Genomic DNA, 25,954 nt, shown 5'->3' on the forward strand with positions numbered 1-25,954 from the left:
AAACTCGTTAGAACACTGTTGCAGAAACAACTAAACAAGCATGCCAAATTTAAACAGACGCAAAATCCCCAAGATCGACGATCTTTTACAGAAGCTCGAAATGTAGCACGGACTTCAATGCGAGATGCCTATAACAGTTTCCACAATGAAACTTTGTCTTGAAACCTGGCAGAAAATCCAAAGAGATTCTGGTCTTATGTGAAGTAGCGGCAAGAAACAATTACTGCCTTCTCTGCATGATAGCAATGGAGATAATATTGAAGGCAGTGCTGCCAAGGCAGAGTTACTAAACACAGCCTTCCGAAATGCCTTCACAAAAGAATACGAAGTAAATATTCCAGAATTCGAATCGAGAACAGCTGCCAACATGAGTAATGTAGAAGTAAATATCCTCGGAGTAGTGAAGCAACTTAAATCACTTAATAAAAGCAAGTCTTCTGGTCCAGACTGTATACCATTTATGTTCCTTTTGGAGTATGCTGATGCATTAGCTCCATACTTAACAATCATATACATCCGTTCGTTCGACGAAAGATCCATACCCAAAGACTGGAAAGTTGCACAGGTCACACCAAGAAAGGTAGTAGGAGTAATCCACTAAATTACAGACCCATATCGTTAACGTCGAAATGCAGCAGGATTTTAGAACATAAATTGTGTTCGAACATTATGAATCGCCTCGAAGAAACCGGTCTATTGACACACAGTCAACATGGGTGTAGAAAACATCGTTCCTGTGAAACACATCTAGCTGTTTATTCACATGAAGTGTTGAGTGCTACTGACAAGGGATTTGAGATTGATTCCGTATTTCCGGAATGCTCTTGACACTGTACCACACAAGCGGCTCATAGTGAAACTGTGCTTATGGAACATCGTTGCAGTTATCTGACTGGATTTGTGATTTCCTGTCTGAGAGGTCACAGTTCGTTGTAATTGACAGAAAGTCATCGAGTAAAACAGAAGTGATTTCTGGTGTTCCCCAAAGTAGTGTTATAGGCCCTTTGCTGTTCCTTATCTATATTAACGATTTTGGGGACAATCTGAGCAGCCGTCTTCGGTTGTTTGCAGATGACTCTGTCGTTTATCGACTAATAAAGTCATCAGAAAATGAAAACAAATTGCAAAAAGATTTAGACAAGATATCTGAATGGTGCGAAAATTGGCAGTTGACCCTAAATAACGAAAAGTGTGAGGTCATCCACATGAGTGCTAAAAGGAATTCATTACACTTCGGTTACACGATAAATCAGTCTACTCTGAAAGCCGTAAATTCAACTAAATACTGAGGTATTACAATTATGAACAACTTAAATTGGAAGGAACACATAGAAAATGTTGTGGGGAAGGCTAACCAAAGACTGCGTTTTATTGGCAGGACACTTAGAAAATGTAACAGACCTACTAGGGAGACTGCCTACACTACGCTTGTCCGTCCTCTTTTAGAATACTACTGCACAGTGTGGGATCCTTACCAGATAGGACTGACAGAGTACATTGAAAAAGTTCAAATGAAGGCAGCATGTTTTGTATTATCGCGAAATATGGTAGAGAGTGTCACTGAAATGATACAGGATTCGGGCTGGAAATCATTAAAAGAAAGGTGTTTTTCATTGCGACGGAATCTTCTCACGAAATTCCAATCACCAACTTTCTCCTCTGAATGTGAAAATATTTTGTTGACTCCGACTTACATAGGATGAACGATCACCAAGATAAAATAAGGTAAATCAGAGCTTAAATGGAAAGATATAGGTGTTTATTCTTTCCGTGCTCTATACAAGATTGGAATAATAGAGAATTGTGAAGGTGGTTCGATGAACCCTCTGCCAGCCACTTAAATGTGATTTGCAGAGTATACATGTAGATGTAGATTGTAAACAATAATGGTAGAGCACTTACTCTCGAAAGGCAAAGGTCCCGAGTTCAAGTCTCAGTCCGGCACACAGTTTTAATCTGCCAGGAAGTTTCATATCAGCGTGCACTCCACTGCAGAGTGAAAAATCTCATTCTGGAATAATGGTCCTATAGCATTTACCTTTACATCTGTCAGTTTTGTTCCATTAAGACCGACATGTTGAGTTCTGTCTCAAAGGAGGTGTTGAATCCAGTCACAAGTCTGGTCCGATACTCAGTAAGCTTTTATTTTTTTCACTAAACAGCGGTGCGGGACATTGTCAAATGCCTTCCTGAAGTCAAGGAACTCTGCATCAACCTGAGCCCGTTGTCAACAGCGCTATGGATCTGATAGAGGAATAGAGCAAGCTGAGTTCTGAAAGACTTCAGTTCTCCAGTAATGTCATAATTCTTGAGCATAAAAGATGGCCCTCAATTCTGTAACAGATCGACAACAACAAAATACGCCTATGATCACGCGCATCTGTCCTACAACCCTTCTTGAAAACAAGAATGAACAAAATGGTGAAACGCACCATTGACTTTAAATAATTTCGCAACAGAGACTGTTTTTGTTCTGAAACACTTTTAAACTGGTTGCTGTAACAGCCTGCAGAGATGGAGCAGTAGATTTTGGACAGTGGATTTTGTAGACAATGCAGTTGTCTGCTACTGTTTTCGAACAACCAGAGACAGCAACAACACAGACAGGCATTGAAATGATTTTAATCGTGGCAGGGAAAATATGCTAAAGCAAACACGACATCAATGAGAATGAAATTTTATAGTAACTTGACTTTACAAAAATTACAAATGACACATTTTAGTAAAGTATACCTGGAGCAGCCAAGATAGGCAATTGTGTAAAAAAAGAAAAGCCCTATTGATCAGTATGTAATAACACTGAAGTATGTATGAGCGAAAATATAAACGAAGTACTACTACAAAGTATTACTCAACAGTGACATTAATGTAACATATGTTGAAATAATGCTAACTGTTGATCATGAACTTGAAGGTCAACCCTATGAACTACTCGTGTAGCTAATCTTGTACTTGCCGAGTTTGTCAAATCATAACAAGATGAGAAATGACTGATTTTGTGAAATATGAGAAATTATTTCTGTGTACCCTTATGAGAGCTACTAGCAATCACTGCTTGCCTCTACACAAATAAAATATAAAACTGCATAATCGTTATTTCAAAGATGGGCTCATAACTATTAATAACCTGTAGTGCAACCACAGATTCAACTGCCACACATAGAATGTGATGATGAATTTAGTGCTCACCAACTTCAAGCCAATAAATTGACATCTTCTTCACTGTTGGACTGCAATGAATCTGACTCATAGAGGTCCATTATTAAAGGCTCCATAATACAGTCCCTACCAATTTCTTGTTTGTAGTCCTAACCCTGTAATTTTTTTGCATACCTTACACAGTCTGCCCACGGAGAAATCATATTGCTCTGAAATTTTAAAGGTATTGTTCTTTTCTGCAGTGTAAGCTTCCAACTGCGCCCATAACATCTCTTGACAGGATTGTAATGGCAGTGATACAGTGGTAATGTCTTGTTGCCCATCTTGTTTAGCGATCTCATCTGTCTCATAGCTAGCTTATTTGCAATGACAAACAGCAACAGTTCTGCTCTGGTTCATGATGATAACCAGTTAATAATATCTGACTTCCTGGTGTGGGTTTAAGGAACCTTGTTGAGTCGCACTGAATGGATACTGCATTCTCCATCACAATAACTGAATTTGGGCAGAGGTATGGCAATCATTGTTTTGTAAACCATTATTTAAATACTCTGTATGTCATCTCATTATGGTAATCCTCAGAGCTCTTACATATTAGTTTACTCTCAGGAATGAACCATTTGTCTGCTGATCCTGCATGTACAATAAGTCGACTATATTTACCTACTGGAACTTCAAGATCACCAATCCCATTGCTCATTTTCCAGCACAATGACTTTATGTGTTTTTTTTTGTCACATATGTTTCATCGATATAATAAATGGAAGATGTTCCACTGTCTTGATACTCTTGCAATCCTACTAAAACTACAGTCGTGCAGCTACAATATCACTTCTCTCCATAACAAATTTTCTCCCATCATTTATCTTAAGACAATGAAACCCCATGTCCTTTAATATTCACGACATTGTCTGTTGACTGCCGTTGAAATCCAGATTCTCTATCCTTTGTGAAACTAATTTGTCTGCAGTCGGATATTCGCCTCTCTAATACATATCAAATATTGTCAGACATAAAACATTCTTAGAGAAATTGTCCAGATCGCTTACTTCCTTCTTACGATTGCATCGCTTCCCTGATGATTTAAAAGATGCTGATCGACTGGATTTAATACATACATTTGCTTCAGTGGAGATATGCTGCACAGTTCACAGTCCCACACTGCACACCTCAGCTGTTTTCACCTGGCTGTTAACAACATTAGGGTGAGCACCATGTGGTGGCAAGTCGTCTGCTTCGGCTCCTCCTTTGAAGAAGTGGTACACCTCGGAATGCTATATCTCTTGGTTGCTTGTGTAGCATTTGGTGCTTGTATGATCTGTCAGCCGCAATGAACACTTTGCAAACAATATAATTGTCTGCACTACATGTTCAAAGCACTTACAGCAACTTGTGAGACAGACTGAAGCAGCGAAATGATGCTATTGGCTGGAGTGTCACGTGGAACACTGTCCCTTGCTACTGCACATCACCCAACCACCCGCAGTCTTAGCTGCATGCAGCTGTATGTGGTCTAGGAATTTACCTTTTTGAGTTGGTTCTCTTACTATCTGTCCAAAGTAATTTTTGGACAAGACATTCAGAACAATTTCACACAAATCCCTGTCTTTGGCACTGGTTTTGATAGCGTGACTCTCCCAGTCGTTGCCTGGGAGTTACAGATGGCCCCCTGTTACAACAGCATGATGGAGAAAGTTATTAATTATATTCTACAAATTGTCTCTGAAGTGCTCTATCACTACAGCTTCTGACCCAGGCAGTCTATAAAAGCATCTGATTACCATTTCTGACTGACCTTTGATGCTTAACTTCAACCAGGTTAACTCACATTCAGAATCCATGATAACGTCAGAAGTTATTGTGGAATTCGTTAGTGGAATAAATGTACTGCCACCATTGGTGACTAACACATCACTAAGATAAATATTCCAATCTTATCTAAGATTTTGTTGCCATTCACGTGCAGATTCAACCAACTTTTAGTTACTGATGCTACTTGGGCATTATAACCTTCAATAAATGATACTAATTCTGGGACCTTTCCTTAGATGCCCCTGAGTTTATCAATATCATATTAATCTGTTCTATAACTGATCTGCGAAGGCGAGCATTGTCTGAGAATATGTGACTGACATATTTTCAATTTTGGCAGCAGTTCGTCTCTGGTCACAAGTGGGAAGGGGGGGGGGGGGGGTCCTCTGGCCTAAAAAAACCCATGCGCATGCCACACATATTCTTACACTACCCTAGTGGCTGCTTCCTGTATATAGTGCACACAGGACCTATTAAGGGGAAACCTACAATTCTCCATCCAGTATTGTTGCAGAATAGTCTGTGCCCCTGGTTTAGACCTCCCACCTTGCTCCAGACTTGGGTACTGTGATCGACACTAAGTATGATGCTACAAATAATGAGTTTAGCCTCCGTCCAGTCTGCAGTGCTAGTTGCCTTCACCAAATCAATCATATGCCGAAAGGAACTAAGGATGGCCTCAGAACCCAAGCTGCAGGTGTCATTTGTGCTGACATGTGCCAGTTGCACCAAGTGCACTTAATGGCTGCCAGCAGGGACTCCTCCACGTTCCGGACAATACCCTCTGGCAAACATAACAAGTGCACACTGGCATTCTTTCCCACCCCGCCTGTTGTTTCCCTGAGGGGCTTCATTACCCATGTAATATTGGAGCACCTAATGACTATCACGCCCATACTCTGCACTTGTCTGGTCTGGACAGGAAAACTGGACACTGGGCCAAGAGGAGAGGTGCCTTGTGCTGACTCAGAAGCATTAGCAACACTAGGTAGCATCTTGTACATGTTGGTATGGTATAAGAAGCCAGCTGTGCAGTGTATTCCCCCTTTTGCCTTCCATCCAGTGACACGCGAAGCCACAGTTGTCTGCCACTCACTCTAGACTGAAGACAGACCAATGACTTAACTGAAGATGCGGCAACAACGAGGTCACTGGGAGATTCCAATGCCACTGATCGTTTCGCAGAGCTTGGTACCGGCGCCCAGATGTTGCTGCAGCCTCGAGTAGTAGCAAGAAGCCTGGCGACTGTGGCCAATGCAGCTTCCAACCATTTGTGGACAGCACTCAGTTTTTCCTTGTTTCTTCTCACAAGAAGCACAGCCCTTGTCCTTATTGTACTGTGTAAAGATAAGGTCTCAAAAAACACAAACAAAGCAGTCAAGAGTAACTGAGAAAGTACAAACAGGCCTCCCAAAAGAGAAAATTACTACAACTGTGTGACACTACTGAGGTTGGAATATGCACAAAATATGAACAAGGGGAATCAACAAACACTTAAGTCTGCTCTGCAGGTTTCTCACTGTATCTTAAAAACGGAAGATCCAAAATGTCTTAAAAAAGAATAAATTTCTCTATGGAAAATGTGTCAACAGTCCCATTTCAGTAGAAGCTACTGCACAAAATAATAAGCAAGCTCTGAAGTATTGATCTAAACTACACGCTATGTACTAACATGAGATTTCAGTGGAGTCATGTAACATGCTTCTGTTCATAGGAAGCTATCCTACAAAGTTGCCTTGCACAAAGATATGCCTAAAATTTATCCCAAAATTGTAGAGTAAGTTCTACACCTAAATCTACATCAATACTTTGCAGTCCACCTTATGGCATGTGGCAGAGGGTACCCCATACCACAAGTCACTTCTTTTCCTGTTCCACTCACAGATAAAATGAGGGAAAAGCGACATTCTATATTGCTCCGAATGAGCCCTAATTTATCATATCTTATATTTTTGGTCCTTGTGCACAGTGTATGTTGGAGGCAAAAGAAACATTCTGCTATCAGCTTCAAGTGCCTTTCCTCCAAATAGTGTTCCTTGAAAAGTCCCTTTCCCTCAAGAGATTCCCATTTCAGTTCCTGAAGCAACACTTACGTCTTGTTTTAACCTACCATTGACAAATCTAGCACCCCACCTCTGAATTGTTTCAATGTCTTCCTTTAACCTGACCTGGTATGGATCCCAAACACTTGAGCATTACTCAAGAACAAGTCACACTAGCGTCCTATATGTGCTCTCCTTTACAGATGAACCGTACTTCCATAGATTTGTCCCAATAAACCAGAGTCGATCATTTGCCTTTCCTACTACAAGCCTCACATGCTCGTTCCCTTTCGTATCACTTTGCAACGTTATGCCCAGATATTTAAACGAAGTGTCTTTTTTCAAGCAGGACACTACTAACACCGTATCCAAAAATTACAGGTTTGTTTTTCCTACTCATCTGTATTAACTTACATTTTTCTACATATAGAGCTAGCTGTAGTCATCACACCAACTAGAAATTTTTCTACGACATTCAGTGATGACACCATCGGCAAACAACCATAGACTGCTCCCCACCCTGTTTGCCAAATTATTTACGTATATAGAGAATAACACGGTCCTATGACACTTCCCTGGGGCACTGCTGTCGATACCCTCATCTCTGATGAACACTTGCCGGCGAGGAAGACATACTGGGTTCTATTACTTAAGAAATCTTCAAGCCATTCACATATTTGTGGACCTATTCCATATTCTTGTATTGGCTTTAACAGCCTGCGATGGGGCAGCATGTCAAACACTTTCTGGAAATCTAGAAATATGGGATCTTCCTATTGGCCTTCATCCATAGTTAATGGTATATCGTCTGAGAGAGGGGCAAGCTGAGTTTCATACGAACAGTGCTTTTGGAAACCATGCTGATTCATGGATATAAGCTTCTTGCTCTCAAGAAAATTTACTGTATTGGTACTGAGAATATATTCAAGGGGTCTGCAACAAATTAAAGTTAGTAAACACTATTCTGCGAAGAAGTAAGTTAGAATACCACTAACCTATATGATGTATACAAACTGTGTACGACCGATAAGCTGCTGCTTCTGATCAGCGCTCTGTTAGGAGGCTGGAACTCTAAGTATCGTATTTACCTGATTATAAGATGAGGTTATTTCCCAAATTTATCATTCGAAAAATGCAAGGTTGTCTTATATTTGCAGATTAAACTATTGCTGCTGAGGTTAACAATTTTACGTTGTTTAATAGAGCATATAGGGGTCTTCTTTCATTTGTATATGAAGCTTTGGATATTAAAGTTACATGCAGATTTATTTTGAAGAAATCGGAGGAGCAGGGCTGGGCAAACGATACGTTCAAATAGGTACAAGTTTTCCCAATGCGCCAAAGCTCTCGATACAGTATTGAGATTGTTCAAACAACTGCATGACATGTGACTCTTGCAGTGCTAGTGCAAGGGATATATGGGAAACTATGAACTAGTCACTACAACAATCTGTAGCTCCCCTTAAAATTTGACAGTTTTGTGAAACACTAAATTCCGTCATCTTAGAAACTGTTGTAATATTTGAACAAGTTTGCTGTAAAAGTTCTCATACATTTGTGGATACCATATAGAAACATTAATGCTGCTTTTTAAGGGAAGGTAGCATTCAGAAGTGGAAATGTTGTCCTTCAAAAAGCACTACTTCATTTTGAACCCAGATCAATATTTTATTTGATTATGTGGAGATTATAATGATTTACTAAATGGGTTGCATATGAGAAATTCGGTTGTTGTTCACGTATTAGAATACCAGGTAAAAATGTTATCAGATTTTATTCAGCTTTAGGGCATGATGGTGACATTCACATGAAACAAGGAGGAAAATGAATCTAGAATGAAATCTCCAACAGAAGAAATCATTACTATTAAACTGACTGTAATTGTTAAGAAAATAAATTACAGTGGCAAAATGTGTTGTGGAGATAGTACCAACAGACATCAGTAGATCACGGGCCGAGCAAAAGTTCGAGAATCGGACTGAATCGTGATTGCTATATTTTATTTATGTATTAGTTGCTGTTCTGATGTATGACTTGCATCCTAGGAGATATTGCAGTTCATGTTTCACAGTTGCTTAAGCACAGCACTGTGGAAGGGTTGGATGGGGAACAAGGACACCACCTTGGTTGAGAATTAGATGAGTGAGCAGGCAGAACATTACATCGTGTTACCAGCTACGAGAATGTATATCGCATATTTCAGTTTTTTTAGAACATCTACCATGTTTAAACTGCAGTTTGCCTGAATCCAGTTGTAGTCGAGATTGAACTGACTGTAAAATTGAACAAGTACTCAACAATAGTATTAATTTCTGCAGGAGATGGTAAAACTCTAGATAGGGTCCAGTGGCATACCTATGTGTTTTGTTCTAAAATGCTGTCAATGTTAACTATGATGATGTATGATGGGAACAAGAGGGTGTGTCTTTGGAAGCAAGTGACATTATAACATTCTCACATCAGTATAGAAGTGAAATCCAATAGGTATTCGGATAAAAACAGTTGTGTTCTCAGGTCCCACCACAACCTCAGAAATCGCAACATATTCAGAAGAATCAGCCAAATCTTTGTGACAATAAAGATATAAATTTCACAGTTGTGCTACTAGGATGATGATTGAAAATAGTGGCATCACAATGGTAGAGTTAGTAAGTAAAAAAGGAGGAAAGAAAGCACTTCACAAGTTAATGTAAACCATTTCTTTTTGTTCATTTTATTTCTCCGTATTTTATCAAAATGTAGACAAACAATAAATGGCACAAATTTACAGCAGATATAATGTTAACATTTTAATCAGATACTTGGTCAGTAAAACAATTTGTAACTTTGATTAGTCAAAATATGTTAAAAATAATTTTTTCTCAAGAAGTCCCTTGAAGAAAAAAAAGGGGGGGGGGGGTCATCTTATACTCGGATAAATGTGGTACATATTCCAGTATTGTCTCTCTCTATAATCCATTTGCTAGTTACTTAATTGCAATGGTAGGCTGTAGAAATGACTGTTGACTGCAGAATGTGACTCTTGAAATGCAATTGTGTCTGCAGCCTTTGGATTACAGGTTATAACACTGTGCAGATGGCTATCCGCATGATTGGCTGTCACTGCCAGAGATAAAGAATTCATAGCCTGTTGGCCCTACTAGCTGGATGATGTCATTGTTGTCCCTGATTGGTGTCTGCAGGAGGTGTGGCAAAGCAGTTCCTTTGCCGAAGATGATCGCTGAACAGCTGCGGAGACTTGTACTGCTCATTGTCTTGCCTCTCAAGCAGGCAAGCCGAAACAAAGCAATGTGGGAAGGGATGTATCTGGCAAGAGTAGCTGGAGAATCAACCACGAAAAAATGTCATTGAAGTTGCTATACTTACAGACTTAGCCCTTAAAAACAATAAAAAACAAAAACAAGAGAGTCTTTTCTTATTCATAATCTATATGATTTGTTATATTTTTAAGTTTAGCATCCTCATTGTGAATGAAGGTTAAACGAGGAGCCGAATTTTGCATCCTAACACAATTCCAAGGGATGCCCCAGATTAGGACGTTTATCTAATTCCCGTAAGTAGTTAGCATCTGCGAAACATGGCCTGGTTCACTAGTATCATATATAACAAATCTATGTAAAATACTAAATAAACATTTATTTATTGATCAGATCCTCATTTTGTATTTTGAAATTCAGGGCCTGGAATTTGCGGAACAATTTCATCCAGATATATGGCAAGTTTGTTAAAAGATAACTTTGGTTCTGGGATAGCTCAAGATATGGATAGATGCATTTTAAAAGCAAATATTATGTAAAAGTAGTGTGTTTTATTGGATAAATCACAAAAATCAAAAGCAAAGAATAACAAAACTTAAATTTTGAGAGGAAAACATTCACACTTTTCCAAATTAATAATAAATATAGTTCATTAAAAATTTAACAGTTACTACAAAGATCAAAATAATTTCTCTCAGGCAGCCATTAACATCAGACTTAAAGAAAAGAATTTAATTTTAGTTTGCTGTAGAATCCTCTTTTACCCAGCAGTATAGGACTGTATCATCCCCTATGCATTCTAAAGAATCTTCTGTGGCAAGTCATTTCCAGTTGTTCCCATACAACTAACACATAGGTTCTTTCTTGTCATCAGCATGAAGTTTTTGAAAAATCCTTGCGGTCTTTACTCTGCGTAACTAACAGCTAAAAGGTCATCGTTTTTCAACTCTTTTTATCTTGTGTAATGTCAAACAAATTATTTATGAATGAATTTTTCAGTTTTTACATCACTGAGAGTTTCTCTAAAGTTGTCACATCCTAGTTCTGTTTCCAGTTCAGTTGAATCAACATTATTAGTCAAGACTACAGCTTTATTTGGATGTCCAAGTTGTGTCTTTAGCTTTCCTTCCTCAGACCCATTGCTCTACACGTCAACACTTTCTGCTCTGCTCAGCTTAGCTACACATTGTTTAACCCTCATATTATCAAGTGGGGTATTCTGACTACCCCAGGTTGATTTTTTCCCTATAATACTGTTATCTGAAGGGTCACATGCCTGTGGTTTCATAACTTTGTTCTAAAATGATTGACATTGAATTCACACTCACAACTGTCTAATTTTTTTGGCTTTATCATTGTTATTCAAGTCATTTATTGGTGGGATTGTGAGACTACCCTGCTCAGTATGAAACGTCTTATTTTCTTATATGTAGAAAAAGAAGATTTTGGGAAACATATCTGTCATTCATCTTCTTTGTTGAGTTTTGCCATAGATCCAATATTTGGTATTGTTTCTGGTTACTATTGTTGAGTTGAATTTGACGTTCACTATTGAGCTGACATTACACGAGTCAGTATGTCATCTGCAAGTAAGGATGTCCAAAGGACTTTCTAGCAAAAAGATCATGGAAATGCTATACAATTCTGATGTCAGTGACGATGAAAATGAATGGGACATTGATAATGAACTGAATGAATATATGTAACCTCTGGACAAAGACCATATCATTAGCATCAGATGAAGCTGATGATGAAATATCAGAAGACACTACACATTCACATGAACAAGTAGAAGAAGAAGAAGAAGAAGAAGAAGAAGAAGAAGACACTGGAGATTTGTTTGTTTCTAGAAGTGGACTACAATTTTCTAGTGGACCACCAAAAGGTGGGCGGCGTCAACGTCGCAACATTTTGAACTTAACACCTGGCCCAGTGAATGATGGAAAAACAAACAAAACAATAACAGAGTCATTCTTATTATTTACCTCATCGGAAATCATGAGCATCATTGTAGAAGAAACGAACATGGAAGCCAAACGAGTAATTTCTTTGTGGAATGCAGCTCATTCTTCGAACAAAACGACATGGAGAGATATAAATGCAACTGAAGTGTATGCTGTATTAGCAATTCTAATAGGAGCTGGTCGAACTTATGGACATTACACAAGTGCTTCCGATCTGTGGGAAGGTAATGTTGCCTTTTGGCAATCATTCTTTTCTGCTGCCATGTCAAGAAACCGATTTTTGTCTATACTGAAATTCTTGCGATTTGACAATAGAGACATAAGAGCACAGAGAATTGAAGAAACCAAGGACAAGCTACAAGCCATCAGAGTAGTGTTTGACAAATTTCAATCTAACTAGTGCAAGAACTTCTATCCTTATGAATACGTGACCATTGATGAACGATTAGCAACGTACCGAGGAAAATGCCCTTTTAGGTTTTATATGAAGAGCAAGCCTGGCAAGTATGGCATTAAAATTTAGGTTTGTGCTGATGTGAAGACATCTTACTTATTACAGATCCAAATTTACACAAGAATGGTGGACAATACTCGGGAAGTGAATCAAGGACAGAGAGTTGTTTTGGATCTGATGGAACCATTTCTGAATAATGGTCAGGGTGTAACAACTGATAATTTTTTTACCAGTTTTCCATTGGCTGCTGAACTACGAAAACGAAACACGATGTTGGTTGGTACCTTGCGTTCCAATAACGGCGCAAACTCTTCACGACTGATCTGGCATTTGGACTCGGCAATGGCAATATGGAAGAAAGAGCCAAAAATATCAGCGGTCTTCATAAAGATGTACAAGATGCACTGAAAGATTGTGGTATTGCAATTCCTACAGCAGTGATCCAGACCCAGTGTTCCAAGTTACCAACGCCACAACGATGTCAAGATTGCAAGAGAAATGAAGATCGGAAGACAAGATTCTGTTGTGTAACGTGCAAGAAACCTGTTTGTAATATACACAGAGAAGAAACTGTTACTGTGAAGTGCATGCAGTGCAAAAACGTACTTGACTGAAAAGTTTTAAAAAATCTTGTGTTATTTTACTGCAGTGTCTGTTGAGGTACATAGATTATTAATTTTCTGTTTGTTGAGTACTGAATTTAGTGAAAGATATAAAAAATGTTTTGTACTTTGTATCTGTGATCTGATTAAATACTTCTAATAACCTGAAAAGCTGTTTTTCAATACTAAATAAACCCATTCGGTGGAAATAACGAAATCTGAGAACAAATATTACAATAAAACACAAAACTCTTTTGGGGTAGTCCAAATACCCCGCTTGGTAAAATAGAGGTGTGAAAAAGCTTGGTAATGGGAGGGTTAACTTACTGTAACCTTAATTACTTCAACATCTTTACGTTTTTCTTTGACATGTCGGTCAGTTTCTTCATATCTCTGAAATTTGCTCAGAAGCTCATATTTATTCCGTGGATTCAGGAGGACTGAAGTCCAAATCGCTGTCCAAATAACCACATTCATTTTTTCTATTGTTTTCTTAAATTCCACACTGCGGCTTAGTTCTCTTCAAAACCGTGTCACCAGCTCCTTCTCCAATCCGAGCATGTGCTCTGTGTCTAATGGCTTTGTTGCCAGTGGGGTATTAAAACTTAATTTTCTTTGTTTTCTCCATCTTCAAAACTTGAAATATTTTTGTTGATATCCTAATCGAATGCCGAGTAAACTTATTAGTATCCTATTTTGCTGAAATGAATTTGTAATATATTTGTACCATGGGAATGAAGTTTCTCAAGGTGAGATCCTGGTATGAAGGTTTCTTGATCTTTTTGCTGCACCAAATTAGAATGAAACCTTAAGCTTTCAGCAATAACCTGTCACCACCACCACCACCACCACCACCATTGTTCATCATGAAAAGTTCAAGTTTACACTCTAGTTTGACACAGTGTATCTCTGTATGTGAAAATCCTGAATTTTACTCATTTGTCCTGGATATTTTATGCAACATTTTGAAAAGTTTGAATTTTCTTTGAATATAATATGGGAAGCGTAAACACAAAGAATGAATGAATTTATAAAAACACACACCCATTGTTGTTAATTCCAGGTGTGTAATAGTCGCAGGGGGCACAATGCAGCCTATTTCTGAATTCAGGAACCGCCTATTTCTGGCAGCAGGTGGTTCTCCAGAACGAGTGATGCAGTTTTCTTGTGGTCACATAATCCCACAAGAATCTATTTTGCCTATAGCTGTGACTTGTGGACCATCCGGTGCTGAGCTGGACTTTTCCTATCAGCATCGTGAAAAGCATGATCTGGTCAGTAATTTGAGTGTTTCAGTTGCTTTTGTAAGTGGTGTAACTTTCTCTACACTTAACCTTACTCCTCTTTTTTCCATCAGATGCAGGATCTAGGCCGTATCCTTGTGAATGTTTGCAATATAGTTCCAGCAGGTGTTGTCTGCTTTTTTCCCTCTTACGATTATGAAAGCAAAATATATGCATTTCTGAAAGAAAATGGATTTATTGAAAAAATACAGCAGCGGAAACAGGTATGTGCTGCATATAGTTTGTTTACTATGAATATTGTTATTAGCTGAATGAAAAATTGTAAAGAATTATGTCCTGACTTAGGTGTTTCGTGAGCCCAAGACTTCTGGTGCTATAGATAAAGTTCTAGATGACTACGCACTCTGCATAAAAAAAGCTTCCACAGGTGGTGGCAGGGGAGGAGCACTGATGTTAAGTGTTGTTGGTAAGTTCTTAACGCAGAGCAGTGCTTTAAATGTTTTTTTGACCGCGTGGCAATGACTGCTGGAATTCTATGTCTTTTGTAGCTTAAATTGGTTGGTCTTTGCCTACTATAAATTTATTGAACAAGCAAATTATCTGTATATGTGCAATTTGTGGTGTGCTTATTTTCTGAATGTTTATTGGAAAATAGTTGTGTAGTTGGCAACTGCGGCCTTGCTCTGTGGTGATTGTGGACAATTTTTAAAATCTGCCCTTTGAATAACCAACTTGCCACTATGACATTAAAAGCTGATTGTATAAAGATTACTGACTGAGAGGTCAATTTTGACCATAGTTCAGGAACTGAACTCTATTAAGGACTCCACTGTATTGTACAACACAAATCTTGATCCCCCAAAGGACGTTCACTGTTGATCTAAATTAGCACGACACATGCATGGTAACTCCACTAAAATCAGCTGTCAACTTGATTATCACACTTCGACCGCAGGTAAAGGAAAGGAAAGCACAGAAAGAAGTTGCTGTTGACTTTAATTCACCGGACAAATAGAATGGAAATATTTGAAAATGTAAGACTGTTATGAAAAGGGACAAGAAAGCATTCATTCATAACAGGGTATAATTTTAAGATGCACTTTACAATTATTACATTTAATCTCTCTGCAATTACATGTGCTGTGTAGACTGGAGCAAAACAGTGTCAAAACTTTTTAATGTTGAAATACATAAAACTGGAATATGTAATTTTGTCTGCCACAATATATTCTTGTTTCCAACCCATACAATAACAATGCAGATTTTCATCTCTTAAGTTATATGCATTGTGTATACATTTTAATACACTCTGATAAATTTATTGGCATAAATTTGCTGTGCAATGGGTAGTTTATAATATTATTTGTTACGTTCTATTTCAATACTTCTTCCAGGTAACTCCTATTCTGTTGAGGAGTCCCTTGAAAAGTTAAGCTGATTCCTGTGTTATATTGTTGATTGCATTTACATAAACTTATTGTTTGGGTTCATAAACGTTTTATTTTATCTGTTGTTATGTTTATGTTGTAATTTCCTGAGATTTGCTCTTCAATTTGGTCCTACGAAACTAGACGTGTAAAATAAAAGTAAAATAAAATAATACAGATTTAAATAACATTGAAGATTGCATTTCATTCACAACATCAATAAACGAATTTACAGTTATAACTTCAAATAAAAATATTGTTCTCTTTGTTGATAACAATGAAAATGAAGACAAAAGAGAAGATGTTTATGTTGTCTGGTAAGAATGTTTGTGTAAGTTAAGTGGCCGCAGCACATTGCGTATTTTGAGCTAAAAATAACCTCTAATTACAGGAAGATGCGCCACATGCAAAATAGGGTTCTGTTATAGAACTGTAGTATCAGAACTTTGTCTCAATAAAAAATAAAAATAAAATCTTCATTGGAATTCCAATTTTACAGAAGAAGATTACAATGACTCACACTCGAACATTAAATAAAAGTTCAGTCTTGCTTGGGAAACATGAAATAAGAACGGTAACATCGAAAATAGGTAGAGAAATTAAAGAAGTGGAGCTAAAATAAATGAAAAAAAAACAGGCTTTGCAGCTAACATTTTATTAATTTATTCCAAGTTTCTGCCTGTTTTTCTGTGGGATTGAGTTTTTGAGGTCATCAGGGTTCAATATGAAGCAGGACTCATCAGTCAACACAATTCTACTCCAGTCAATGAGATTCCAGGCTGAGGATGTGTCTGGAGACACCCCGGGCAGTGGTGGCATACCAACCTGACTGTCGCTTGCCATATGGCTGACAACCGGTAGTGATTGTCTGGGGTGCCATTTGTTTTCATAGGAGGACCCCTTTTCTTGTCATCCACAACACCCTTACAGCACAGCAGTATGTTGATATTCTACACTGTGTTTTATTACCCTTCATGGCAAGCTATGCTGAGCTTACATCATTTCAGCAAGATAATGCCCACTTGCACAGGGCAAGAGTTTCTACTGCTTGTCTTTGTGCATTACAAACCCTACCTTGGCCAGCAAGAGCACCAGATTCCCCCCCCCTCCCCCCCCTCCCTCCCCCAAGTTGAGAAAATTTGGGGCATTAAGGCATTGTGGGCAGGACTCTCCAACCAGCTTGCATAGAATTTGGATGATATCCCTGAGGAGGACATGCAGCATCTCTATTGATCAATGCCAAGCCAAAAACTGCTTGCTTAAGGGCAAAAAATGAACTGGTGCAGTAATATAAGGTATGACATATTTGAATCTTCTTCAAATTGTGAAAGGCATAATAACCTAGCATTTTATTTGAATTTGTAGCTAGAATTAGTCAGTTTTGCAGATGACGCAAGCATTAATGTGAAGGCAACCGAAGAAGCATCAACAAGGGAAGTAGTGAATGTCTTAAATTATTTAATTATACAAATGTGCAATCTTTCAACTTGAAAATTCAAGGAGTGAAAGTAACTGCACGTTACTTAGTTGGAGAGGAAAATTGTGACTGTAGATTAATGTAGAGCAGTGGATAGCAAGAGGACAGGACTGGGGGTGGTTGTTGGAGAAGAACTTTTGGTGACTGAGGCCTGGAGAGTTGTGTTATCGAAGGGACAGTTCGCATAAATGTAATTAAGAAAGGCTAGCTGTTTTTTTTTTTTATTTATTTTTAAAGAGGGGTTGGCAGATCCAAAGAGCACGGGTTGTGAAGCAGCCATTGGTTGTTCGTCTTGGCAATGTTATAGGCCATGCAAAAGATTGAGCTCTGTTTGTAAACAACTTGGCTGTTTTCACAGGTGGCCTGCCAAGCACAAAATGCTCGTTTTCAGTGTCTGCTTCACAACCTGTGCCATTTGGATCCTTCAACCCAACAGCAGCTTCTCTGAATTCAATAGATAGAATTCTTCCTTAAAACATGTCCTTCTGTGCCCCTTATAATGAATCCTAAACTTTGTGTGCTACACTCAGTTTCCACTGCATGCACCGTTGGAGGCTTGGCGGTGCCATATTTCTGTCTCATTACCTTCTGGCTGTCAGCTCCCCATTCTCTTACCCCTTCCTCCTCTTCCTATTAATTTCTTGCTCCTCTCAGCCACTCCACTTGACGCAATCCACACCTCAGACAGCCTGAAATGCTGGACCATTGTAGCCAGGCATATGTTTGTGTTGTATTAGTTAGCTTTGTTAGTCATTGTCCAAAGCTCAGTAGCATTTTCAGTCTAGTTAAAGTGACTGTTGACATCTCAATGATGCTACTATATGGTACAGAGTTACCTTAACTCATTGCATTATTTGTATACAGCAAAAATATTGTTGTTCTTGGGTTTGGATGTTGATGAAAAGTTAAACTGAAAAAGGTGTATTTATTACCCCGCCTTTGTTTTTTTTGCCATGAGAGTAATTGCAAACTGTGGGGTTGTAGACATCAATAAGGTAACACAATTTTAATCACAGATTTCCTATGGGATAACACCATGGGTAACTCCTCACTTAACCAAAAAGTGCTGACTGTACAAAAGAAAGCTTGTAGAATTGTATATACAGTTTTTACCCTTAACACGTTGTAGACATCTGTTTATTGGGAATACTAACCACAGCTTCACAGTACCTTTATTCACTAATGAAATTAGTTTTCAATGATCAGTTGCATTATGAGAATAATAGAGATATCAGAGGTGCCACAAATTCTGGAAATCGGGGAATATCAGGGAATTTTAAACATGTCAGGGAAAGCAGGAAAATATCAGGAAAATTGGAAAAAAACATAGGAAAATCTCATTTTTGTCTCAGTAGATGAAATGGTTTGCTTACTGAGATGTCATATGTTGTCGCTGGCTGGATGCAGTTGAGTATGTACACTGCTTCCCTAATCCCTCATTCCTACTGCTTCTCCACTTCCTACCATTCCCCTCAACTTGCAGTCGGTGCTGCCACCACTTATTGCCTCTTGCCTAGCAGCTGCCGACGAGAGGCAGTGAGGCGTGAGGAGTGGTATGTTTGGATCTGATTCTCAAGGACTGTAGACGCAATGGCCGGAGATGGCGAGCGTGTGTGCATGAGTTGTGTCTGAGTGATTATGTGAAAGTGTGTGTTCTCTCATTTTCTGATAAAGGCTGCGACTGAAAATTTAGTTGTGAGAGTATTGAAAATTTAGTTGTGAGAGTGTGATTGTCTTTTCTACATGCCTGTCTGTGGCTGAAAGATCATTCTCATGGTGAGTCGCTACCTGCCCTCATTAATATTGATTCTCAGAGGATTCTCACAAGTTATCTGTTGCATGGCTTGATCACTGCAGTCTCATTTCATCAACATACTGTCTGTGACTCGCGATTAGCTGGTCACATGAGTGGACTTCCACAACAGGCCAAAACCGCAGATCATTTCTCTAATGGATCAGGCCGCTGATCTGAAGCCCACCATTTCCCACCAGTGTGTAGATGCTGCCCATTGTATTTAGTCTCACCAGTCTGGCTGTAGGCTGGGCCTGTTTGTGTGTGATGTAATGCGGCAGATTTTCATCCTGGGCACAGGATTGCAGTGCTTCGTGGCAGGCCAGAGGCCACGGGCAATAGATTTCAGGAATTGCGACTGTCTCACTGCAATTACATTATACAATGTAGCGTTTTATAGACAGTTTATTTATTCTAGTACATTCTGGCAACAAAACACCCAGTCCACAAGCAGAGAAAACCTCCAACCAGGCCGGGAATCAAACCCGGACCCACTGCATGGTAGGCAAACATATTACCGCTGAGCTATGCAGGCAGACATACAATATCACTAAAATAATAGACATAACACAGTGTGTAATAACTATCAATAACAAACATAGTAGAACCAACATTTTATTGGCAGTCACCTGTAATGTTGATTTATACAAACTCTTCCCCACCTTATACAGTTCTTTCAAGAGACCTACTTTTCTCTGAGGTTATTTCTGCAATCAGTGAAGGTATTTTAAATCTGTCTTGTGACTCCAAGGAAATGCATATTTTTGTCACCAAATGTGTTTTGTTTTATTGAAATAAAAGAACAACAGTGGTCTTACTGAAACACATATACCAGTTGGCGTGCTTTCTCCAACTAAATACAGTTCATTACAAAATATGTCGATGTTAGTATGTGATACAGTGCATCTTGGAACACCGAACACTTTGACTCCCATGGTTATGGAAGCACCCACCATACGAGCAGCAGTAATTTGCTGACATTCAAATTCACTCATAATGCACTCACAACACAGAACACTGTTCTGCACTCCCCCACCCAAAAAAAAAAGTAATAAGGACATTGCACAGGTGCCATTTGTGGTCAAATACAACAACCCAACCTGCAGACTGGTGTAGCATGCTTGCATTCCTTGCGGTGTTTTCATATTTTGATCCACCCCCTTTTACTTCTCCTGTTACTCATAGATAAATCTTCATATATTTCACATATAAAAGAATTTTAGATTTTTGAGTGGTAATAGGGAAGATTCTGTTTGTTTCATAAACATGGACTGACTGTATGTGCAATTATCAAGATGGCTGTACTCATGGTCAAAACTGTTGTTGTCAAGAGTGCAAGAGTACAGTGCTTGATGCATGGTCACATAAGCCTTATCTCAGGCATACAATGATGTCTGCTATCAAGGCTTGCCTACATAAGTTACAGAAAAAGAATGAGTTTCTTCATATAATGGCATAATGTAGGGCATTTTGATTACAGTTCTTTTAAGTTATTTGGCAGTGTTTTAGTCTAAAGGACTGTGCAGAGTAAAAACCAAATATGATTTCAGGATGTAATAGTAAGATGCTAAGTAAAATCCTCATACTATTGTCATCAAATAATGGAAGGAGTTAAAGTAACCACTCACCACATAGTTGAGCTGCTGGGTGGTTGACAGGCACATAAACAAGATTGAAAATTTTGTTGAGCTTTTGAACTATGATGTTATTTAGAGGTAACTGAAGTGTGACACCCCCCTCCCCAGTGGCACGCGCGCAGCGCGCACGCGCGCGCACACACACACACACACACACACACACACACACACACACACACACACACACACACACACAGACAGACAGACAGACAGACAGACAGACAGAGAGAGAGAGAGAGAGAGAATTTTGTGGTTTTATTTATTTGATCAATAACTGGAACTTCCTCGCTTCATTTGCATAAACTGTGTTTAACTTGAATTCAAACTGAAATACAAATATCTCATTGTACCTCTCTGAAAAATATAAACGTATCAGAGGTACCTGCCCAAATACTGTGGAATGATGTTTCAAAGACTTATCACCTTATTTCATGCAATTACCTGTATAATGGGTAATGAGTATTTTTCTCGTGGCTGATGTGCAAGCCACTGTAAATTGAGTAAGAAACCACCTCAACTGTATTTATACATGTCTGTGATGTGTCTATCAGTTTTGTTTGAAAAGGAAATGTCAGGATACAATGCCAACAACATTCATAAGAAATCCCCCCAGAGGTGTGCCCGTGTCACAGCTTAAGAACTGGTTCCTTACGTAAAATTAAAGGCAAATTCTGGACGCTGACAGTCATAGAAGCCCTATGTCAACCGCCTGGCATAAGTGTACGATCAGCAATGAACTGTTTGTATGATTATAATTTTTGAGAATCTGCTTTTAACTTTGCGTAAGATAACTAGACACCTAAGTCGTGGTATGGGTACACCTCTATGGAGATTTCTAATGAAGACTGCTGGCAGTGTAACCTGATGATGATCTTTGGAATGAAACTGATTGTGGCATAATAAATGTATATCAGTACAGTGTATTGATATAGCCTAAACACAAATTAGATGTGAAACTCAAGGTAATCGAGATCATTTGCGAATCACTGTGATTCTGAACATACTGATCATTATATATCATATATGCTTCTTGTCCAACAGGGATTAAAGCCTCTTTGTTTCTTCAGATGATAAATCTAGAAAGATTCAAAGGATGTCTCACATACATTATTTATGATAGTTGATCTCTTTCAGGTGGAAAATTGAGTGAAGGGCTGAATTTTAATGATGATTTGGGACGCTGCGTCATTGTTGTTGGTCTGCCCTACCCAAACATCAAATCGCCTGAAATGCAAGAGAAAATGATTTACCTTGACACTAATGAGGTATGCCTTTATTTTTTTCTACAGATTATTTACAATATTTCATTTAATACTGTTGTTTTACATCACAATAAAAATTTTAATTTGTATGTAGAGCTGTATCGTCTCACTATGTTGCCTGTAAGTGTAGAAACTACTGTTATTTTTATGTATAAAGAAAGGAAAAAATAGCTTGGGTAATTGATACATTGACATACATTGCTATTTACTTAGCTTTTGATTAATCTTGCCAAAAGCACGGGGAAAAAAAATGAAAATGAAGATGAAATTTATGAATAGTTGTTGCAGATTTTTTAAATATCTGACACAAAAATATAGAACGCCTCTACAATCTATGGTACAATTTAGAAGGTCATCATTTTTACAATGATTCTTATAAAATATTTCACTACTGGAATAAACAGGCATCATGAAACTTCTTCACACACTAAAACAGAATGCTAGATGACTGGAATTTTATTTTTCCTGTATAGTCCTCTTACCATTGACCTATTCCAGTCTGCGTTATGACCTGCACTCCCAGCTTCACTTCAGTAATACTTCTTTTCTACTGTGCAAACTTCAGAGAAGTTCTCCTGCATATTTTGTGGGATTAACACTCCTGGAAGAAAGGGCATTGTAGAGAGAGATTAAATGTAGTACAGGGGAATTTCATTTCCCGCACAATTGGAATGGTTGTGGCCATGACTGTGAATGACACTCCAGTGTACACTCACTGTAAACAATCTACTCGATCAGTTTCCACAACTGATTTAACAACAGTAATTAACAAGTTTTAAAATAATAGTAATATCACATCTCAATAGTGCCAATGTTTGTAAGAACTTAAAGGGAGAATCTTTTATTTCAGAAAATATTTGTTGCAAATTGTGATTGCCACTAACACACTGAACTCCTTCCGAATCAGGGCAAGGGTGCTGGTCGGGAGTACTATGAGAGCCTGTGCATGAAGGCTGTCAACCAGAGTGTGGGGCGGTCAGTACGGCACCGTGGTGACTATGCAGCTGTGCTATTGCTGGACCGACGCTATGGCAGTGGCCATGTGCAGGGTGGGCTGCCGGCCTGGGTGAAGGTGGTGCTGCAGACTAGTGACCGATTTGGCCATGTGCTCTCACAGCTATGTAAGGTGAGTTGTAGTGGATCCTTCAAGAAGAGCCTTATTTCTGAGGCCTAAATAGTTGAAGTGAGACAAAAAGCTTGTGGTTTACAAGTAGTAGGGAGGTGTGAAAGTGGACCACTGTGCACTTGTTATTCATGCTGAGATGTCTTATTTGAAATGTGGAAGAGGCACTGCTGCCACTAGTGAATATACTGGGTGAAACCAGCTGTAATTTGTAGCTTGTGTCACACGAATGATGCCTGCCGCCTGGTTTCTAGCACATCCTCAGTTCCTTTAGAGAGATAGATCGATCGTTGAAGATAGCTAACCACACATACGAGGTGGAAGCACTTCTTCTGTTTGCTGTGTTGTACCCAGAATCAACTGAAGTCCTCTGGTTTGGAGCTGAGAGGTGATACTGCTACAATCCCATGTGCATATTTCTTTACCTTTGGTCTTGCGTGGAGAATTGTAGGATGCCCCATCAATAGGTGAGGTGTGCACTGCACAAAAGCAGCAGCTACTCGCTACATGGGTAGCAGAGAGCAAGCGACGTCCACAAGAACTTTCTTTTTACCCCTCAGTGTTTAATTACCTGCAGTAATCAGAGAAAAATATGCACTTCGCTCTTGGAGGAGACCTTATGTCTTTGAATGACCAGAAAGAACAAAATACTAATGTCTTCTGATGCCCTGCAGATTCCAAACCCACCACTTCATTCCTTGTACACCTGCCCAACTACATCCTAACCTATAACTGCTTCACCTTCAGAGGGAAGGTACACAGGCAAATTCATAGCACAGCCATGGGCCACCTAGAGGAAACATTCCTATCTTCCCAAAACCCTAAACCCCTCGTCTGGTTCAGGTTTATTGATGACATCTTTATAATCTGGACCCAAGACCAGAATACCTTATCCTCATTCCTCCACAATCCCAAAATTCTCTCCCATCCACTTCACCTGGTCCTCCTCCACCCGTCGTGCCAGTTTCCTAGATGTTGATCTCCTCTGATTGCTCCATCCACACCTCAGTTCATATCGAACCCACCAATCACCAACATTATGTGCACTTTTACAGCTGCCACTCCTTCCACACAAAAAAATCCCTACCATACAGTCTGTCCACCTTTGGTAGATGCATCTTCAGTGATGAGAACTCCCTCGCCCACTATGCTGAAGGCCTCACAAAACCTCCGCAGGCGGCAGTACCCCTCAGACCTAATACACAAACAGATCTCCTGGGCCATATCCCCACACACCTGATCCTCACATCCATCCCAAGAACTAACCACAAAGAAGTACCCCCTTGTAGCCCAATACCACCTGGGACAGGAATGACTGAACCATGTCCTTCGTCAGGGCTTTGATTATCTATTATCATGCCCTGAAATGAGGGACATCCTACCCAAGATACATCCATCCCCTCCCAAAGTGGTGTTCCACGACCACTCAACATCCACAACATCCTAGTCCATCCCCATGCCTCTCCCACCTCCAGTCCCCTGCCACAACGATCATACCCTTGTGGAAGACCCAAATGCAAGACCTGCCCTATCCATCCACCCAGCACCTCCTACTCCAGTCCTGTCACAGGCTGATCCTACCGTGTCAAAGGCCTGGCCACCTGTGAAAGCAGCCATGTTATGCTTGAGAAAAGAATTTCATTCTGAAAGCTAGCAAAGCGAAGCTCTGTACCTTTTGTATGTGTACCTGTTAACGACGCAGTGCTTCTGCCTTTCAGAGTGTCGTCTCCTTTATTCTCAACCAGAACTTTCTGTACATTAAAATAGTAATGTAGTATTAGTAAACTGCAGGAGTATCTGTGCTAAGGTTCCAAAATTACCATATTTACCTGAGCGTAAGACGACTCTGGATATAAGAAAACCCCCCTTTTTTAGAGGCTCCTTGAGAAAAATTTATTTTTTAAGATGTTCTGACTAGTCAACATTAAAATATTTTTATTGTTGTAACGTATCTGCCTAAAAAGTTAACACTGCGTCTATTTTAAACTTACGCCATTTATTCATCGTCCGCATTTTGATAATACGAGGTGAAATACAATAAACAAAAAGAAATGATTTACATTATCTTCACTGCCTTTTTCTTTCTACTGGCATCTGTGGCATAACTATTTTTAATAATAATAATAATAATAATAATAATAATAATAATAATAATAATCGACATCATCCTAACAGGACAGTTGTGGAACTTATGTCTTCGTTACAAATATTTGGCTATTTCTTCTGAATATGTTGCTATTTCTGAGGTTATGATTACAGTGTGACTTGAAAAGAGAGCTGCTTGTTTTCTGAACACACAGCAGATTTTGCTTCTATACGGATGTGAGAATGTTGCAGTGTCCCTTGCTTCCTAGCATATCATTTGCCTGCCATTATCTCGTTGGCTGTGTAGAACCAGCAGCTAACACATCCCCTATAGTTCCTGTCATACCTCACGATGAGCATCGACAACATTGCTGCATGAAATACATAAGTGTGACACTGCAAGCAATCTAGACTTTTAGCATCTCCTCAGAAATGTATGCTGTTGTTGGCTATCTGTTGAATTTTAAAGTTAGTTCGATTTAGAGTACAAATGGATACAGGCAAACTGAAGTTTAAACACAGTACATGCTCATAAAAAGGTAGAGTATGCAGTATACACAGTACTCAGTATAATTTCCCAGGATTGGCAGCATGACGAAATTTGCTGCCTGCTCACC

The 25,954-nt window shown here is 39.1% G+C and overlaps 1 protein-coding gene across 1 annotated transcript in view; it reads left to right on the top strand.

Annotated features, from left to right (window-relative positions):
• Nucleotides 1-25,954, top strand: part of LOC126481229 (ATP-dependent DNA helicase DDX11) — a 164,943-nt gene that overhangs the window by 130,546 nt on the left and 8,443 nt on the right. The window contains exons 12-16 of the mRNA XM_050104842.1: nucleotides 14,354-14,564; nucleotides 14,648-14,797; nucleotides 14,880-15,000; nucleotides 22,002-22,132; nucleotides 23,037-23,255. Coding sequence (XP_049960799.1) covers nucleotides 14,354-14,564; nucleotides 14,648-14,797; nucleotides 14,880-15,000; nucleotides 22,002-22,132; nucleotides 23,037-23,255 — 832 coding nt within the window. The remainder of the gene's footprint in view (nucleotides 1-14,353; nucleotides 14,565-14,647; nucleotides 14,798-14,879; nucleotides 15,001-22,001; nucleotides 22,133-23,036; nucleotides 23,256-25,954) is intronic.

The sequence above is a fragment of the Schistocerca serialis genome, chromosome 5 (assembly GCF_023864345.2).
Source record: "Schistocerca serialis cubense isolate TAMUIC-IGC-003099 chromosome 5, iqSchSeri2.2, whole genome shotgun sequence".
Lineage (NCBI taxonomy): Eukaryota > Metazoa > Arthropoda > Insecta > Orthoptera > Acrididae > Schistocerca > Schistocerca serialis.